General features: G+C 38.0%; 1 protein-coding gene across 14 annotated transcripts in view; it reads left to right on the forward strand.

Annotated features, from left to right (window-relative positions):
* Positions 1 to 18,898, forward strand: part of PARD3B (par-3 family cell polarity regulator beta) — a 1,164,360-nt gene that overhangs the window by 662,870 nt on the left and 482,592 nt on the right. For 12 of the 14 annotated variants that reach the window (XM_055573198.1, XM_055573199.1, XM_055573202.1 and 9 more), the window contains one exon: positions 10,092 to 10,277. The exons of the other annotated variants lie outside the window; for them this stretch is intronic. In XM_055573198.1, coding sequence (XP_055429173.1) covers positions 10,092 to 10,277 — 186 coding nt within the window. The remainder of the gene's footprint in view (positions 1 to 10,091; positions 10,278 to 18,898) is intronic. 14 annotated transcript variants of the gene reach the window in all.

Raw genomic sequence — 18,898 nt, forward strand, 5'->3', positions numbered from 1 at the left:
TCAGGCCCATTCTGCTTCCTTTTAGATCATTGGATTATTACAATCATAACATTTGTTGTTAAATCTTATATTCATATAAAATCATGTATTCTTATATGTTAGCTACTGAATTATTGACTGTAAAGTACTTTAAATTCTTTAGACTTTTAACAGGAAAGAGTAAATACAAAACAAAAAGATGGATTGTTTCTTATACACATATCAGAAACAATAGATATGTGTGTATATATATGGCTGAGTCCCTTTGCTGTCCACCTGAAACTGCCACATTGTTAATCAACTATACTCCAATATAAAATAAAGTTTTTAAAAATAAATATTATTATAAAAAAGATCTATTGTTTCTTGATATTAACAAAGCAAGTTCTATAAAACTATGCTATCTGAATTATAAAATATTATTTATATTATCTTTCATAACACAAAATATTATTTTTACTTCTTTAATCTATGTCCGAATAGGAAAAAAAAAAATGATTCCCTGTGTCCTCAAACTGTTGCATTTGCTGATTTTTCAAGGATATGTATTGTGAGTAGGAGGAAAACAAGGTTGCTATAGGAATGTTAACTCTGACTTACTTTTGTTAGTTTTAATCTCTGACTTAGTATTACATTAAGGTACTTTTATATTGAACAAGCAATAAAGAATGGGCATTTTTTTGACATTTGTTTTCTGGTATTAGATGAATCTTTTACTTAAAGAAAATTGCTTTTGGATAAGTTCAGTCAGAGATCAGCTCTTGACTTCAGTTTTCCCCTTCTACCTCCTTTCTGAGGAATGGACTTCAAAAAACATGAAAAAGTGTCTCAATTACAAATACTTTATAGTATTTTCTTCTTGTAGGCCTTTGGTTTAAAATTACTTTAAAATGAATGAATATGTACTTTAAAAGATCACATAAGAACATACATTTTAGATATTGATTACTGAGCTAACTATGTGAATATGATTTAAAAATTTTTCTTTCATTAAAAGTAAAGAGCAGTGTTGCTTATGTGTAGTTTTGTGAAGCTTTACCCTACTCACTGCAACATTAAGTTACATTTTCCTCTTCTATATGATTAATATATAATATTGAGTTTGGGGTTAATTTCAGCCACCTGTAGTATAATTCATAATTTTAAAAAATTATCTGTTCTATTATCTCTGATGCTTTTTGGTGATGTGTCTATGTCATTCAGAGGGCAAAAGACTTTAAAAGGTAATCTGTCTACTTGTAAATCACCAAGTTCTTCTGATTTAGCAGCAGTGATGGGAAAGTCCTTTACTGTTTATCACAGTGACCATCCTTAGATCACACTTACCTATGCACGTGCCAGCTCATCTCTGGTTGTCATCTTTTCTTGACTCTCTGAAAAGTACAATCCAAAATAAAGTGCCTCCCAGCTGTTGGAATGAGTCTCTGATCTCCACTCTAGGGCAATATTCACATTTTGAATTCTATATAATCCAATTGGCCAAAAACCTTTCATGCTTATAATAGCTACCCATGCTTTTTTCAGAAGATTAAAATTTTTCAGAAAATTAAGTGTCTTGCAGGTGTCTTATCCGTTCATTGCTGTGAAAATTTACTTAGCTATAACAAAAGTTTTATCACCTTAAATTCCTTAGAATTTATTTAGGTAAATTTATCAGTGGTTAAGCTAATTATAAAATATCCTGGCAGAATTGCCAGGTCTGGCTTTTCCTATATATAATATGTGAAAAAAGTGACTTTTTTTTTCTTTTTTTGCCTTAAAGCTCCTTTGTTTGAGTTTTGGGTAACTGACAAAATGATTGCGTGTAAAACATAACTCTTGCATAAAGTAAGCTGCTCTCAACACAGACTAATTACACATTTGGGAGGCAAGGCAAAGACATCCAGAACTTGCTCATGCTGAGCTAAGAGCGCAGCATTTAATGAAATGAGGGCCATAAAAGGTTCAGCATGGATGCGTTCAGGTCTGACCTGGGCTTCTGGGAAATTGAACATTGGTTCTGTGGACTGATAGATTCCCCCAGGGTTTGAAAGGCTGGGTTATTACCACTTGTGTGTGTGAATCAAAACTGCTTTGCAATACAAGAACATTTGTGATTCCAGAGATGGCCCGATTTGGAACACTCTTAAGCTAATAATAAGGATGCCTACCTAGTCATCCATCTTCTTGCCTCTCTTTCCTCCTCTCAAGTAATTACTTTTGATATTTGTTTCATAAAAATGGTTGTATATCTGTCAAGATCAGACTGTGTAAATTCCTGTTTCCTCTTTGCTATTGTTAGACTCTATTCCTTTCTGTCAGATAATACTGTGAATGAAACAGAAAGGCGCTCTTATGTTGTTTAGTAACCTTTTAACAATTATGTTCTGTGTAGACTGGCTATTTCACATTGCAGTGTTGATACATAGTAGATGCTTGATAAAAATGTGTTGATTGACTCTTGTCACTCAGGCCAAGATGGGATAGTCTCATATCTGAATTCCAACTGTGAGAGGTTATCCATAATGCTTAAAAACAGAAATAGTATTTCAGGGAACAAAATGAGAGAATAGAGAAACAGAAAATGAAATAGTTGAATGGGAAGGAGAGGGAAGAGATATATAATTAGAATGATAACAGAACAACATCTGTAAGAACTTGAAGAAGGTTTGTGTAAATGAGAATAAAAGGTTAGTGAAGGCTAGAGATAGGCAGGATAAAGCTACCATTATCTAGTAAATAACCATTAAAATGGCTTATGACAATTAGAAAAGAAAGGCAATTAACATTTTACTCACATTTGGTTCTGCATTTCATTTCTTTTTAATTAATAAAAATAATGCCTTTATATATCACTGTGGTGTTTTCCAAGTTGAAAACTATGATGCTTTATTGGATTATGAAATTAATGCAGTGGGTTGTGGCAATTTTTAAAAAATAATGAAACAGAATAGAAAACATTAGAATGTGTGGCCCTCTTGGTAAGTATTGTCTCATGAAATTTTTATTTAGATATGTCTATGTGCACACATATATGTATATATGGACAGATGAGATGGACACATAATGTAACTCTGGGTACTTAATCACAGTGCTTCTCAAACTTGATGAATCTTCTTTACAGATTGATAGCTATAACACATCATGCTGCCTTCACTGAGAATATGATGCTGAAGCTGAACTGGGTTATCACCTCTCCTAGTAGGAAGTATGGCATGAAAAGGGAAATTGGACAAGGTTACTTTAAGATTTCTTATAACTGTGATACTTTATACTTTTTACAATTATTTTTAATGTCAAAGCTAATTTTATAAACACTTATAGTAATAAAATCCAGAATAATAGGAACCAAATGCGGTCTCAGCAGTTTATTCATTTTCTTATATATAAATATGTATATATAATCCCAGAAATACACATTCACAGATACACATATATACATATACACAATCATGTACTATTGGACACTTACTCATTTTTAGTAATTCAGTCATTCAACAAATATTTATCCAGGGCTTATTTTTGAGTCTGGCACTGGCTGGTTTAAGCATCAGTGATTCACTGATGGGAAAAAAACACAGCAGTATTCCTGTATTCAAAAGACACTATCAAAAAATAAAAACATAAGCAAGCACATATATGGTATGTGATAAATGCTATGGAGAAAAAGTAAATCAGGATAATAGACAAAGGTAGGATGGTATTGCCTTAAAAGAATTTTAAACTGAGTGATCAGGGAAGGGGCTTCCCTGGGGGTTCAGAAGGTAAAGAACCCACCTGCAATGTAGGAGACCCAGGTTCAATCCCTGGGTCGGGTAGTCCTCTGGAGAAGGGAATGGCTACCCTCTCCAGTATTCTTACCTGGAGAATCCCATGGACAGAGGAGCCTGGTTGGCTACACTCCATGGGGTTGCAAAGAGACATGACTGAGCAATCTAGGAAGACCTCACTAATAAACTGGCATTTGAACACAAAATTGAAGGCAGTGAGGGAAGGAAGTCTGTAGGAATCTAAGGAAGGAATATTCAAAGCAGAGGGAGGAGGTGATGCAAAGGATTGAGGGCAGAAGTTAGATAAGGTAACTTAGAAAGTGAGGATGGGAGAGAAAAGTCAGATGATTGATTCTTAGGACACTAGTATTTCGGGATAACATGAGGAAGAGTCTGCAAAGGGGATTGGAAAGGAGTAGAGAGTGAAGGAGGAGATGAATACTTAAAAGTGGTGTCCCGGAACCAAGGGAAGAAGGTGTTTCAGGACGTAGGGCTCGATAAATGAGGTCTCATGCTACTTGGACCAAGTAAGATGAAAACTAAGAATTGACCATCACACTTACCAACATGATTTCCCAGGCAAGAATACTGGAGTGGGTTGCCATTTTCTTCTCTAGGGGATCCTCCTGACCCGGGGATTGAACCCACAGCTCCTGCTGCATCTCCTGCATTGCAGGGAGATTCTTTACTACTACAGGCTATATAAATACTATAGTTTACACGATATTAGTTACATTTGTGCATATATATGTGTGTATGTGTGTGTTTCATTAGAAATGTGTTTAGAGTTACTCTCAGGGGCTTTCCTGGTAGGTTAGTTGGTAAAAAATCTGCCTGCAATGCAGGAGACCCCAGTTCGATTCCTGGGTCAGGAAGATCCGCTGGAGAAGGGATAGGCTACCCGCTCCAGTATTCTTGGGCTTCCTTTGTGGCTCAGCTGGTAAAGAATCTGCCCACAATGCGTGAGACCTGGGTTCAATCCCTGGGTTGGAAAGCTCCCCCGGAGGAGGGAACAGCTACCCACTCCAGCATTCTGACCTGAAGATTTCTATGGAGTGTATAGTCCATGGGATTGCAAGGAGTCGGACATGACTGAGCGACTTTCACTTCACTTCACTTTACTTACAGGCGCTCTACATCATAGTACAACACTACAACAAATGGTTCTTATCTCTTCATAAATTCTTTTTAAAAACATTTATTGTTTTATAATTTACAAGTGTCAGAAAACAAAAACATTATAGAGAAGAAAAAATAGTCCATATTGCAGTGGAAAAATATAAGCAAGTTTTCTTCTAGCAAATAGATGGGGTAGGGCTGGAAGAGAGGCAGGTAATAGGTAGATGAGTAGGTGTCTGAATTGTGTATAAATTATATATTATATATTGAGATGTACTGTATAATAAGCTTTTATATATAATATTATGTCACAGTCTCACATGATTAAAAGTCTTTGTGTCCACACTATTTTATATAATTCTGTGATTCTTAATAAGTAAAAAAGTATAAAAACATCTTATATATAAGCATATTTAATATAACAAACATGACTTGGTAGCTGCATTTTTCTCCTAGGTCCTTACATAAGACAAACAGCATGAGGCTCCTCTGTCCATGCAATTCTCCAAGCAAGAATTCTGGAGTCGATAGCCATCCCCTTCTCCAGAGGATCTTCCTGACCCAAGGATTGAATCTGGGTCTCATACATTGCAGGCAGATTCTTTACCATCTGAGCCACCAAGGAAGCCCATACATATATATATATATATATATATATAAATATATACACACCAGTAACTCAATATTTATCACTTTTTATACTGTGTTCATCCCATGAAGTTCTCATTCCTACCTCTGGAAAATTAGTGCCATATAACCAGAGACATAGCTAAGACATCACAGACTTCCCTAGGAGTTCATTCTGGTCATCTCCAGGGTCCGTCACAAGTCTTTAAGCATGAGACCCAATCAATGGCAGGGACTGTTACTGCCACCCCTTCCTGGTACTTAGGAACATGTCATCAGGCAGTGCTGTAGGCCCAAATGACTCTCTAGACCCTGGTTACCTAGAACTTGACTGCATTTGCCAATTGTTGATTCAGGGCAGTGATGTTCACCTAAAGGTGATTTTGACCCCTGGGGCCATTTGACAATGTCTAAAGGTAGTTCTGGTTGTCACAACTGGGAAAGGAGATCAGTTCAGTTCAGTCACTCAGTCATGTCCGACTCTGTGACCCCATTGCAAGCACGCCAGGCCTCCCTGTCCATCACCAGCTCTCAGAGTCCACCCAAACCCATGTCCATCGAGTCGGTGATGCCGTCCAGCCATCTCATCCTCTGTCATCCCCTTCTCCTCCTGCCCCCAATCCCTCCCAGCATCAGAGTCTTTTCCAATGAGTCAACTCTTCGCATGAGGTGGCCAAAGTACTGGAGTTTCAGCTTTAGCATCATTCCAAAGAAATCCAAGGGCTGATCTCCTTCAGAATGGACTAGTTGGATCTCCTTGCAGTCCAAGGAAAGGACATACTACTGGCATTTAATAGGTAGTAGCCACGGAGAAGGCAATGACACCCCACTCCAGTACTTTTGCCTAGAAAATCCCATGGACGGAGGAGCCTGGTAGGCTGCAGTTCATGGGGTCACTAGAGTCGGACACGACTGAGCGACTTCACTTTCACACATTGGAGAAGGAAATGGCAACCCACTCCAGTGTTCTTGCCTGGAGAATCCCAGGGACAGGAAGCCTGGTTGGCTGCCGTCTATGGGGTTGCACAGAGTAGGACACGACTGAAGCAACGCAGCAGCAGCAGCAGCAGCCAGGGATTCTGATAATATCCTCCTGTGCACTACACAGCCCCGATATGGAATTATCAGGCCCCAGTCATCAGTGGTGCTGAGGTTAAGAAAGGCTGAGTTGATCCTGTATGGCCAGCCCTGGGCAGGTTCAGAGGCATTAGACCTGGACACAGGCAGTAGGGCATCTGAGCATCCCTCTTGGGCCTGACTCTAGGGACCTCAAGGACTTGGTGTCTAGAAACATAGCGTCTAGTAACAAAGACAAAGAAATAATGGAAAGACATTATGGAATGAAGTTCACACAATTTCTCTTCCTGTGTCAGCCTCTGGATGTTTCCCTTTCTGGATATTTGTAGGTAGAAAAAGCAAGGGATATACCTGCCATGGGCGTCTCTGGTTGTTTGGATGATAAGGAATCTGCCTGCAATGCAGTAGACCTAGGTTCAGTCCCTGGGTCAGGAAGATCCCCTGCAGAAGGGAATGGCAACCCCCTCTAGTATTCTTGCCTGGGAAATCCCACGGACGGAGGAGCCTGGTGGGCTCCAGTCCATGGGGTCACAAAGAGTGGGACATAATAGTGAATAACACACCTAGCACAGTGAGGAAAGAGCTCTTGTCCTCAAGACAGGGAGAGTCCAAGGTAGGAATGTGCTGCTACCTTTGGGCTCATGCTCTCACTAAGGGCCTTCATTCGGGGCCCTTACAAGGACTTTATTCCTCTTTCCATCCTGCTATAAAGTGTTGTGGTCTTCCCTGGTAGCTCAGTCAGTAAAGAAACTTCCTTCAGTGCAGGAGACCCAGGTTCAATCCCTGGCTTGGGAAGATCCCCTGGAGAAGGGAATGGCAAACCACTCCAGTATCCTTGCCTGGAGAACCCCATGAACAGAGTAGCCTGGCGGGCTACAGCCCATGAGGTCGCAAGAGTCGGACACGACTTAGTGACGAAACCACCACCACCACAAAGTGTTGTATGGCAAGATTTGAGTTTAATTTTAAGAGATACTAGTCGAACCAATGTTATCAGAGGCATTCAGCAAATTGATTTTTTTTTTTTTTTTTGGTACATTAGATAAAGGGAACATTTATTTCTAACAGAGGAAATGGCTGTGTTAACTACTGTAATGACTTCCCTCCCCATTGAGAAGTTTGCTATTATTAGAGACTACTAATTATGACTTGCACTTCATACAACATAAGAAAGATGAAACGTAAGTGTAGTTAAGTGGAGAGTGTGAAATTGAATGACATCTTACTGCCACTGTAGAAATATATCTTGGGATTTCATGTGGCTAGGTCTCGTCACGGTGGCCTGCAGAAGTTGAGAAATAGTACAGCAGTTAAGAGTCTATCGCAGGCACCATACTGCCTGGACTCCACAAGTTCCAACATGGATAGGTCTTTTGAACTATAAGCATGATACTTATATGTTACATACCTCAGTTTCCTCATCTGTAAATCGGGCCTCGCAATAAACCTCACAGGATTGTTCTGGAGAGAAAGTGTATTGCTGTGTGCAAAGCACTTGGCACAGAACCACTCAAACACTTTTAGCCACTACTTTGTTTTTGTAGTTACAGTTCCAGCTCTCAGACATCAGAGACTTTAAGAGAATAAATTGTTTCACATGAAGAGGTAACCATAATACCACCTAATTTCTATTTTGTTTTTACCACTTATGTAATAAATGAAAGGCATTAGTACAAATAGTGGCCCTCAGTCTTATTGGGAATGAAATACAATCACCGAAAGAAAGCTGATTCTAGAATAGAGTGGTTTGAAGGTGTTACTCAAGCGAAACTTGTCCTCATGTCACTTTTTCGCTGGATGAAAACCAGAGAAACTCTCTAGTTTTTCTCTAAAGTGGTGTTCACAAACTTCTAGTGAGAAGCCGTTCTTTAATTTATACTTTGATTCAGCAGAACTTGATTAGATTGAAATTAACCAAATTCCAGAGAGACCTGTACACATAAATGATTTTGAAAATGTTATGGATTCTAAACACTACGTTTTGGGAGGCACAGATAAAGGCTAATAGTTTACATTTAGTATTTAACTCTGGCATTCCAATGTAAAAAAAGACAGCTACTTGGTATTGAATGATGGGATTTGTTGGGGTTTTTTTTTTAAGATAATAATATAGTGAGTTAGTTAAAAGAGCTAACTTGTAATAGGTTTATTAAATTAAACAATAAAGTTCATTTCTTGGAAACTACCCATTGTCAAAATCTTTATAGTTAACTTCATTTACAATGAAATTAAATGAACAAACTATTTCTCTAAAGCTAGACATGGGATTTCTCTTCATTGGGAGGAGTTAGAGATGTCATGTCAGTAGATCTGGCTATGATCAGACCTCTTAATCCTGTTTTAATTGTGGGTTCTTTGCTACTTCTGATTTTATAGTTGTTATTTTGTGACTGACATTCAGACATTCATGGTAATTTTTAAAATATATAATTCTACATAAGCATCCCTCAAAGTGACCTTAAGATGAGAGTCTCTAAACATAATTATAGAGAGGAAGGAACTACCGACCTAGAATGAGTTGATGGTTTCCAGGGCTATCTCATTTTCAAATTTTTCATTTAAACGCTGGGGCAGAGTTTCACATTTCTGCAAGCTTGGGAGGAATGCAGAAGGGGGCCCTATATGCTTTGTCATGTGGACAGCACTTTTCTGTCCCTACTCTTGTATATTTGAAAACACTATGGACCAAGTATAATAAAGTGTGTGTTTTTCTCTGGAGACCTGACCCCTGATTATGCCTTTTGCCACCATACTATGTGTGTGTGTGTATATATATATATATATATTTTTTTTTTAGAATGGCTAGACTTGTGGCTGGGTGTCATTTGTCAAAGAGAACATGAATATTTCTGTGCATTATCATTTTTGTTTAGGTTCCAAAACCAGATGCCAACAAGTTATTTTATCTAAAGAAGCAAGCTTAAGGCATGAGTTTTGACAAAGTGAAATTCAATTCAGTGATATGTATTAAGAATCACATCTTTAACTTTAAAATTAACATTTTTTTCAGTGCTCTGTGTCCTATTGACAATCTTTATCAATAGGATTGCTTCCATGGTAAATGATAAGTTTTAAATTATACAAGCCAAATATTCCCCCAAATTGTAACACGTTTCTACACTAAGCTCTTGTTTCTTCATCTGTAAAATGAAGGTATTGAGATTACATTATCTCTAATGTCTATTCTAATACTTAAGATTCCCTAGTTAATATCCAATCTCTTTAATTATTGAGGATATTCCACTGAATTTCCAAATACTCTTGGAATGTTTCAAATTGCCTTGACCAAAGATCCTGTCTGTTGACCCTCACCAAATAATTATTCCCAAGAATTTTCTCCTCCACTCCATGCATGTGATGGAGGCTCCTGCAGAGAGAGAAGACTGCCCTTTGTCCACTGGGGGCAGGATTACAGCTGTTAAGCAGGGATCCAGTCATCTTGTCTCACCAGTTGCATCTGTGTTTGACCATCTGAGAATGTGAATATTGATATTCAGCTGCTGTCTCCTCCTTCCTTCTTTTCGTGTACTCTTCCAACAGAAAGGAGAACCTGACTGTTGTGCATTCTCCCTGGAAACAACTGAGCAACTTACCTTTGAGATCCCGTTGAATGATTCTGGTTCTGCTGGTCTTGGGGTGAGCTTGAAAGGGAACAAATCTCGAGAAACTGGAACAGACTTGGGGATTTTTATCAAGTCCATCATCCACGGAGGTGCTGCTTTTAAGGTAGGTAGGAATGCTGTTTCCCCATCAGTGTAAAGATACTTAGAAACGTTAACTGTTCTGCTTGGGGACTGGATAAAGAAAATTTCTGAAGACTTGAGACCACTGAGGCTTTCTTGCCAGATTCAGGAAATGTATATGTGAACAGATCTGGGTAACAGTTTGTTTTCATACTTTATATTATTTTTATTACTGTTAGGATTCTTATGAATTTATAACCTAACAAAGTTGAACCTAACAATACACAATTAGAAAAGCAAAACTGAAAGCTAGTCAATATCAAAGTAACAAATAAGAAACTCTACTCCTTGTGCTTGCAAGAATGAAAGCTCAGTGGAGTCTGAGAGAAAGTAGCATAAATTAAAGGTCATTTATCACATTTTATACACTAGAAGATCCATGTTGCTGGGAATGCATAGTTGCTTTGAACTTAGAGAAGCTTATAAATTTCCAGATAAAAAGAGAAGAATATGATTCTGCCCTTTCATACTGGGGTGGGCAACATGAACATAGCTGTTACCATAATTTAATGGTTAACTAGATTTGCCTGAGTTCAAATGCAACCCTACCACCATATGCTCCAACTAGCGCACCATTAATAATAATACCTAGCATATAAGGTTCTAAGGATTGAATAAAGTAATATACACAATGTGATCAATGCAGTTAAGTGATTACAGAGAGAGGGAAAACAAGTGTGTGCTTATTGTCAGCAATCCTGACCATCATCTTTATCATCTCATGCCAGCCGTGAGACTTCCTGAGCTTAAGTCCTGCCTTCATTGCTCTCACCTTCAGTGAATGCAGGCAAATCAATTGCCTTTAGGGTGCCTCAGTTTCCTCATGTATAAAATGAATAAATTAGTAGTGCCTGCCCCCGGAGCTCTTGAGAGTACAAAAAGAGACAATGGGTATAAAAAGCCTAGCACCATGCCTATGATAAACGTTGAATAAATGTTAGCCATTTTAAAATCATCTTGAGGAGGGAGGAGGGTTCAGGATGGGGAACACATGTATACCTGTGGCGGATTCATTTTGATATTTGGCAAAACTAATACAGTTATGTAAAGTTTAAAAATAAAATAAAATTAAAAAAAAAAATAAATAAAATCATCTTGATATTACTCACATGTGCCCTCTCCCACTCAAAAGCCAGGAAGGCATAATTAGAGTTTATAGGTCCTAGGATCCTGGCTTTATTAAAGCATTTGTCTTCTCAAACTTATCATTTCACTTTTGCGTCAGACCTAGACACTGAGCTAGAGTCTTTTTCTTTGGAGAAGAAGAAATGCACTGGGGATAGACAACTTTTAATGCACTCCTGGATCAGTTAGCTTCTGTTGCATAATAAGTAATGACAACATTTCAATAACATACCACTATAAGCCTTTATTTCCCCAATGGCTCTGTACAGTAACTAAAAGGGCTCTGATTGAGGCTGACCTGTCTCTATCACACAACAGATCTACAGATCTGCGTGTACTCCACACATAACTACACCCTGGGCTCCCAGGCTAGCTGATGTCCAAGACCATGAAACGTCCTTACGTCTGGTTTCCAAGCTGGCCTACCGTCACTTCTCACACATACTGGTGGCTAAAACAAGTCATATGACTGAATCCATGGTCAATCCAAGGCGTAGAAAAATACGGTCCACCCACAGTGAGCCTATGACAAAGGTGTGGGTCTAGAGAAGTCGGTGAGGAATTGGGGCCATTCATCCAGTCTATGACTCTCTCCGTCAAGCTCAGAAATGCAGAACTTGGAGCAGAAGGGTAGTTGTTGTTCAGTCACTCAGTCGTGTCCAACTTTTTGAGACCACATGGTCTGTAGCACACCAGGCTTCCCTGTCCTTCACCATCTCCCAGAGTTTGCTCAAACTCATGTCCATTGAGTTGGAGATGCCATCCAACAATCTCATTCTCTGTCACCCCCTTCTCCTTCTGCCCTCAATCTTTCCCAACATCAGGGTCTTTCCCAATGAGTCAATTCCTCACATCAGGTGGCTAAAGTATTGCAGCTTCAACTTCAGCATCAGTCCTTCCAGTGAATATTCAGGGTAGATTTCCTTTTGGATTGACTGATTTGGTCTCCTTGCTGTCCAAGGGAATCTTTAAGGATTCTTGTCTACCACCACAGTTAGAAAGCATCACTTTTTCAGCCATCGGCCTTCTTTATGGAGCAGAAGGAAAATGATAATAGTAATTACAGTAACATTATCAACTAACATTCATTCTGTTTTATGCTTAATATCTGTTGGACCATATAATAAGTATTTTAGGTGGATTCTCTAAATTTATTCTTCACATCCATACTGCATTATTATTGTACCATCTTGTCGAGGAGAAATTACAGTTTTCAGTGGTCAGTGCCTCTCCTTTGTTCACAAGGCCAGAAATCACTTAAACCAACGTGTGAACCTGGGCAGTCCGACTTCAGAGTCAGTGCTTTGCTATCCTGTGATGAAGGCTCTTTGATCTCATCTATTCATATTTCCAGAGATCAGGGGCTGTTGTCCTGGAGTTGTCTTATATCATGTGTATCATACTTAGCCAGGGCATCTAAACATGTGCTGTATTTGAGAATCAGTCTTGGTCATGTTTGTGGATACCAGCTCGGCATTATTCTCATTCCTCATGACAGCTCTATTTACAGAATTTATTCCAAGTAAAATTGAAACTGAAATGAATTTTTGGAAATTAAAAGCAAACATCTTAGCTTTTTTATGGGCAATAACTTCAGCTCAAGCAGATATTGGAGAGCAGGTTTAATATGTATATCCATGTTTGCGTAAGTGAGCATCTCCTTACCTAAGCAATTTCTAACAGGCCTGTTTCTTGCAGGAAGATTTCACTTTCCATTTATGTAAATTTCTTTCCTGACACTGGTCTGCTGAGTCAGACAATCACACCATTAAAAACTACTGGACAGCATATTTATAGCTGATCTTAAATAGTAAGAGGCATCCATCATGAATTTAGCCTTATTGTGAATGTTTAGTATCCATTTGTCTTGTTTACTTTCTGCAATGCAGAGGGTGGAGGCCTAAAGCTTTGCTCACAAGAAATCTGATTAACCAGGAAAGAGGAAAGTATATTTCAGTTCTCCTTCTGCTGTTCCAATAATCCACTGTTGCTCCTCAGAAAATTGCCACCTGTTCTGTGATTCAGGATTAGGTCTTAGAAAAATTGTTTGGAGACTTTGTTCCCATCTCTGTTCAAAAGATACACATGTATCAGACCGCTCTGTCCCTGGGGCAGAGAGGAGATAAGCATGGGGAACATCCCCTTTAGCATCTGGCCCAAAGTTTTTTAGGTGAAATCAACAAAATAATCTTTCTGCCAGAGCACTCTCTTTTTCTCCTGGCCCTTCCTACAGGCGAATTGGTTCTCAAGGTGTTTTCCCCTTTAGGGAAAGTGGAAACAAAACTACTTTGAAAAGTATGACCAAATTCTTCCTGTGGCTTCTCTATGCTGGATTCTCCTGGGGATTTCCCTTGGTGTAAACAAAGATAGGCTATTTCTAACCAGATGTAAAACCCCTGGATAACTGTGACTATAATTAAGAGCCTTCTTTTTTTCCCTTAACTTTTTATTTTGTTTTATCCTAGATGGCGCTAGTTGTAAAGAACCCACCTGCTAATGCAAGAGCATAAGAGACGTGGGTTCAATCCCTGGTTGGGGAAGAACCCTTGGAGAAGGGCATGGCAACCCACTCCAGTATTCTTGCCTAGAGAATCCCATGGACAGAGGAGCATGGTGGGCTACAGTCCATAGGGGGTCACAGAGTCAAACACGACTGAAATGACTTAGTACGTAGCACAATAGCTGGTTAACGATGTTGTGACAGTTTCAGGTGACCTGCAAAGGGGTGCAGCCATACATATAACAAGAGCCTCTTTCTTTTTACCCTCTTACCTCTCTGGCTGTTGCTTTCTATCATTCCATCTCTCATTTGTGTCATTTCTAAGAGATGTAGTCTGTGGAGTCACTTGTAGACCCCTCGGAAGCATCCTTTTGAGCTATACTTTTCAATGTATAGCCAAAGTGACCACTGACCATAACAGCCAAACATAGCTTAGAGTGTGGCTACTGCACTGCTTAAACAGTGAAAGTGTGAAAGTGAAAATGTTAGGCGCTCAGTCGTGTCTGACTCTTTTGTGACCCCATGGACTATAGCCCACCAAGTTCCTCTATCCATGGAATTCTCAAGGCAAGAATACTGAAGTGGGTAGCCACTCCCTTCTCTAAGGGATCTTCCCGACCCAGGGATCAAAGCCAGGGCACCTGCATTGCAGGCAGATTTTTTACCATCTGAGCCACCAGTAACATGCCTTAAATGTTTGAAATTCAATTTTAGTTTCTGTCATTCTTCCTGGGCATTTGCCCCTGAAGTGTAGTATAATTGCTTCCAGAGCCAAATATATACTAGATACAACTTTGCATGTTGTATGTTTTATATAAACATATACATACATACATATATAGTATACATACATCTCATGAACTGAGAACTATGAGTGGAATGTAATTAAGATTTCATGAAGATGCTTTTCTAAAATTTCATTCTTGTGACTGGAATTTGAATATGGTGTTGTTATTACTGGTAAATTAAACAAAATATTATCTTTGTACAGTTAGAAAAATTAATAACTTAAGAAAAAGACTCTCCCAAAATCTACATAAAAATTAGCTTTTCCTTTTTCCAGAGAAGCACATATAAAGTCTGGATAATCAGTTTGAAGACCTCACATACATTCACCCTCATTTGCTAAACATTTTGAATTCAGAGATGAGTTTTCTTTTCATTTGCTTTTGATATACTCTGTTCACTGAATTTTTTTAGGGAAAATGCATTTTTAAGTCTATTCAGTTCAGTTCAGTTGCTCAGTCATGTCTGACTCTTTGCAACCCCAGGAATCGCAGCACGCCAGGCCTCCCTGTCCATCACCAACTCCCGGAGTTCACCCAGACTCACGTCCATCGAGTCAGTGATGCCATCCAGCCATCTCATCCTCTGTCGTCCCCTTTTCCTCCTGCCCCTAATCCCTCCCAGCATCAGAGTCTTTTCCAATGAGTCAACTCTTCGCATGAGGTGGCCAAAGTACTGGAGTTTCAGCTTTAGCATCATTCCTTCCAAAGAACACCCAGGGCTGATCTTGTTTAGAATGGACTGGTTGAATCTCCTTGCAGTCCAAGGGACTCTCAAGAGTAGACTATACTAAATCTGATTAGTTTTCTTCTATCATAAAAATTAATTACTTTTAGAAAATATATAACTAAAATGGTGATATTTTTAAAAATTCATGTAAAATATTAAAATCCTTTATTAGAAAGGATAAAAATTCCATACAGTCTGTTCTATCAATACTAATTATGAAAGATTTCTTTTTATTTGAATATTTAATGTGTTCTATTGAAATTTTGAAACAATAATGCAAAAATTAAAATGTAAAGGAAGCTTTTGCTACGGGAAAAATGTCATATATCAGGTAGATTATTTAAGGGCTCTTAAAGAGAACGAATTTAAGAATACCTGTTATTCTCTAGAAAATTAATTAGCCAGGTTTGTGCTTAATAAATACTACTTGATGATGATGAAATTAAATGAAAGAAAAATGCCTGACATAGCTAATTGCAAATGCATGCACTCAGAATATGAAATAGACATAATTTAAGTAATTTGATTCTTGTGTGGTTAGGAAATCTGGAATACAACCTCTGCAGAGGTTGCCTGATGCAGAATTGCAAGATCTATACCATTTCATAATAGGTTAAAAAATTTAACTAATACAAGCAATCCCTCTATTTTAAAATGACCTAATTATGAATTTTTGGAGATAATATGCACAGTTCTAGAATTTATGGGAATACAATGTTTGATCCTGAATATCCATGTCTCTTTGTTATGGGGAATGTTGGTTGAATAGCATCTAACCTACTTAAAAGGAGTCCAGTAGGAGTTCCTAGCAGAAGTAATTTCCACCTCCAATTTCTGCTTGTATCTATAAATCATGTAGTGGATCTATAATTAATGAATTCAAAGGAAGATAAAAAGGACAGCATTTTAAGGAACACGAATGTTAAATGATTTCTTCAGCTATCCATTTTTCTTAAAATTGATATTGTTTTTTACTGGAAGAGAACTGTTAAGATCATTACCTATAGTCATGTCTTCCAGGTTTCTACCTCTTAACAAAAACATACAATCTGGGTATAAACAGCTTCATTGCAAATCCTCAACTGTTAGAAGCCAAACTCTAATATTTAATACTCACCACAAAAATGTGATATTCTATAAACAACTAAAAGCAGGAATTCTGCCTGGAAAAATTCACCATCACTATAAGAACTCTGCTTTAAAAAATAAAACAAGTAATTTAAACAACAAAAAAAAAGAATTATCAACTATGTTATGCCATATATTTTAAGTACATTTCCTTTTTTAGGAAAAAAACGCCCAAAATGTTAATATGTGTTAATTAATACACTCAAGCTTATCATTTATGGGTTTTCTGCAATAGTAACTATTTTATAGAGGTATAACATTACTTTAAAATTTTCATAATACCAGTATCAATCATTGTTTTTCTTGCTAAGTTTTATCATTTTCAGATATTTATTTTATTTATGGAAATGCAAATACATTTGTATCATGCTGGATAAACTTTTAGAACTCTAGGTCTTTTTGATGTGTACTTTGAATTCTATTATTGTCTTCAGAGGCTTAAAAATATATGTTTTTAGACCTAATCAAAAATGAAATTATTATCTACAAAAGTTCATATAACATGATCATGTTACTTTGACTCTGAAAATAGTATCTTTTACCTGAAAACCTATATTCACCTATATTGTGGGTATTTATAAGGGATACTAAGTTCATAATGTGGTCAGAGTTTTGGTCTAAGCATTCTGCTCTGGGTCCATTTTTTAAGAAACCAGATTTTTAGCAATCTTAGCACAAGCAAGAACAGAGCTTTCTTCTTCTTCTTCTTCAAGTGAATAAATAAGATCCTTTCGTTAAGTTGAAAAGGCTTCTGAGATTCTAATCTAGTTAGGCATTCATGCAGAATCTTCTTGATGCATATAACCCATTCACCTTAATAAGCTTCTATTATCCAATTTTCTAGGCCAAACTAAACTGAAAACAGAAAATCAGGAAGGAGATGGGAAGGGATAGAGAAGAAGCTGAAAGGACAAGAGACAGAAAAAATGTAAAACAAGCACTGCTGCTGCTGCTGCTAAGTCGCTTGCGTCGTGTCCGACTCTGTGCGACCCCAGAGATGGCAGCCCACCAGGCTCCCCCGTCCCTGGGATTCTCCAGGCAAGAACACTGGAGTGGGTTGCCATTTCCTTCTCCAATGCATGAAAGTGAAAAGTGAAAGTGAACTCACTCATTCAGTCGTGTCCAACTGTGTGCGACCCCATAGACAGCAGCCCACCAGGCCTCCGTCCATGGGATTTTCCAGGCAAGAGTACTGGAGTGGGTTGCCATTGCCTTCTCCAAAACAAGCACAGATTGCTGCAAAGTAAACGAAGGAATACTAGTGAGGACTCTTCAGTCAGTGCTTCTGAAACTTCTTACTAAGGAAACTGTAAAATTCACTCATGACTACAGTGAAAGCTGTAAATTGCAATATGTTTATTTATATCCCATATGTTTCCAGTAGGTCTTTAAAAGAAAAGAATTATAATACATTATATCAAAATGGTTTATATTATATATATTCTGAGGCTCTAAAAATACTCTTCAGTTATCTTTAATTAAAAAAGAAGTCTCACATGCCACAGATGCTGAATAAATGGTACATTGCTGGAACTTCACTCATTTGCTACATAAAATGGAGTGAGGCTCTTAAGATAATAACTGAATTAGATAAACTTAAAATTTTGCAATAGCTAAATAAGAGGATACTGAGCCAGTACACCAGAGAAGGCAATGGCACCCCACTCCAGTACTCTTGCCTGGAAAGTCCATGGCTGGAGGAGCCTGGTGGGCTGCCGTCTATGGGGTCACACAGAGTTGGACACGACTGAAGTGACTTAGCAACAGCAGCAGCAGCAGCCCAGAGGCAGTACACAGACGGTAATCAAGCTTCACTTTTAGAATATGACGTTTCTCTGAGCATGTACCGGTATATCCAAGCCAGCCTGGGCTCAGGAATTGCTCATAATTACAGTTTGTATATTATTGAATTTGTCCATTGGAGATGAAACTTACACCAGGTCAAAGCACCTGATGAAAGATGTTTCTAGTGATTCCATTTAGCAAGGATTTCTACAACATCTACAGCTACCGTAAGTTATTCAATATGTAATAGAATGGATACAGGAAATGAAAAGACTCATTCCATAGTACAGGAAGCTGGTAGCATAATAAACACATAAAAACTGTGTCTAGATTAGTCCAATGAAAGAGCCTTGCAAGCCACATTAGAACATCTGCCTTACTGGTTTCCCCAGGGAAGGAAAAAAAATAATCTTCTGCCCTTGTTTTTAAGTATTCATCTTTAGTTTTGGAAAAATGTTAAGTGTTTATTTTGAGGTCAAAATAAAAACTAATTTCATACTATTAAAAAAAAAAACTCAATTACGGTAAGGACTATGGTAGACCTTCTGTCA

This window comes from Bubalus kerabau, chromosome 3 (genome assembly GCF_029407905.1).
Source record: "Bubalus kerabau isolate K-KA32 ecotype Philippines breed swamp buffalo chromosome 3, PCC_UOA_SB_1v2, whole genome shotgun sequence".
Classification (NCBI taxonomy): domain Eukaryota; kingdom Metazoa; phylum Chordata; class Mammalia; order Artiodactyla; family Bovidae; genus Bubalus; species Bubalus kerabau.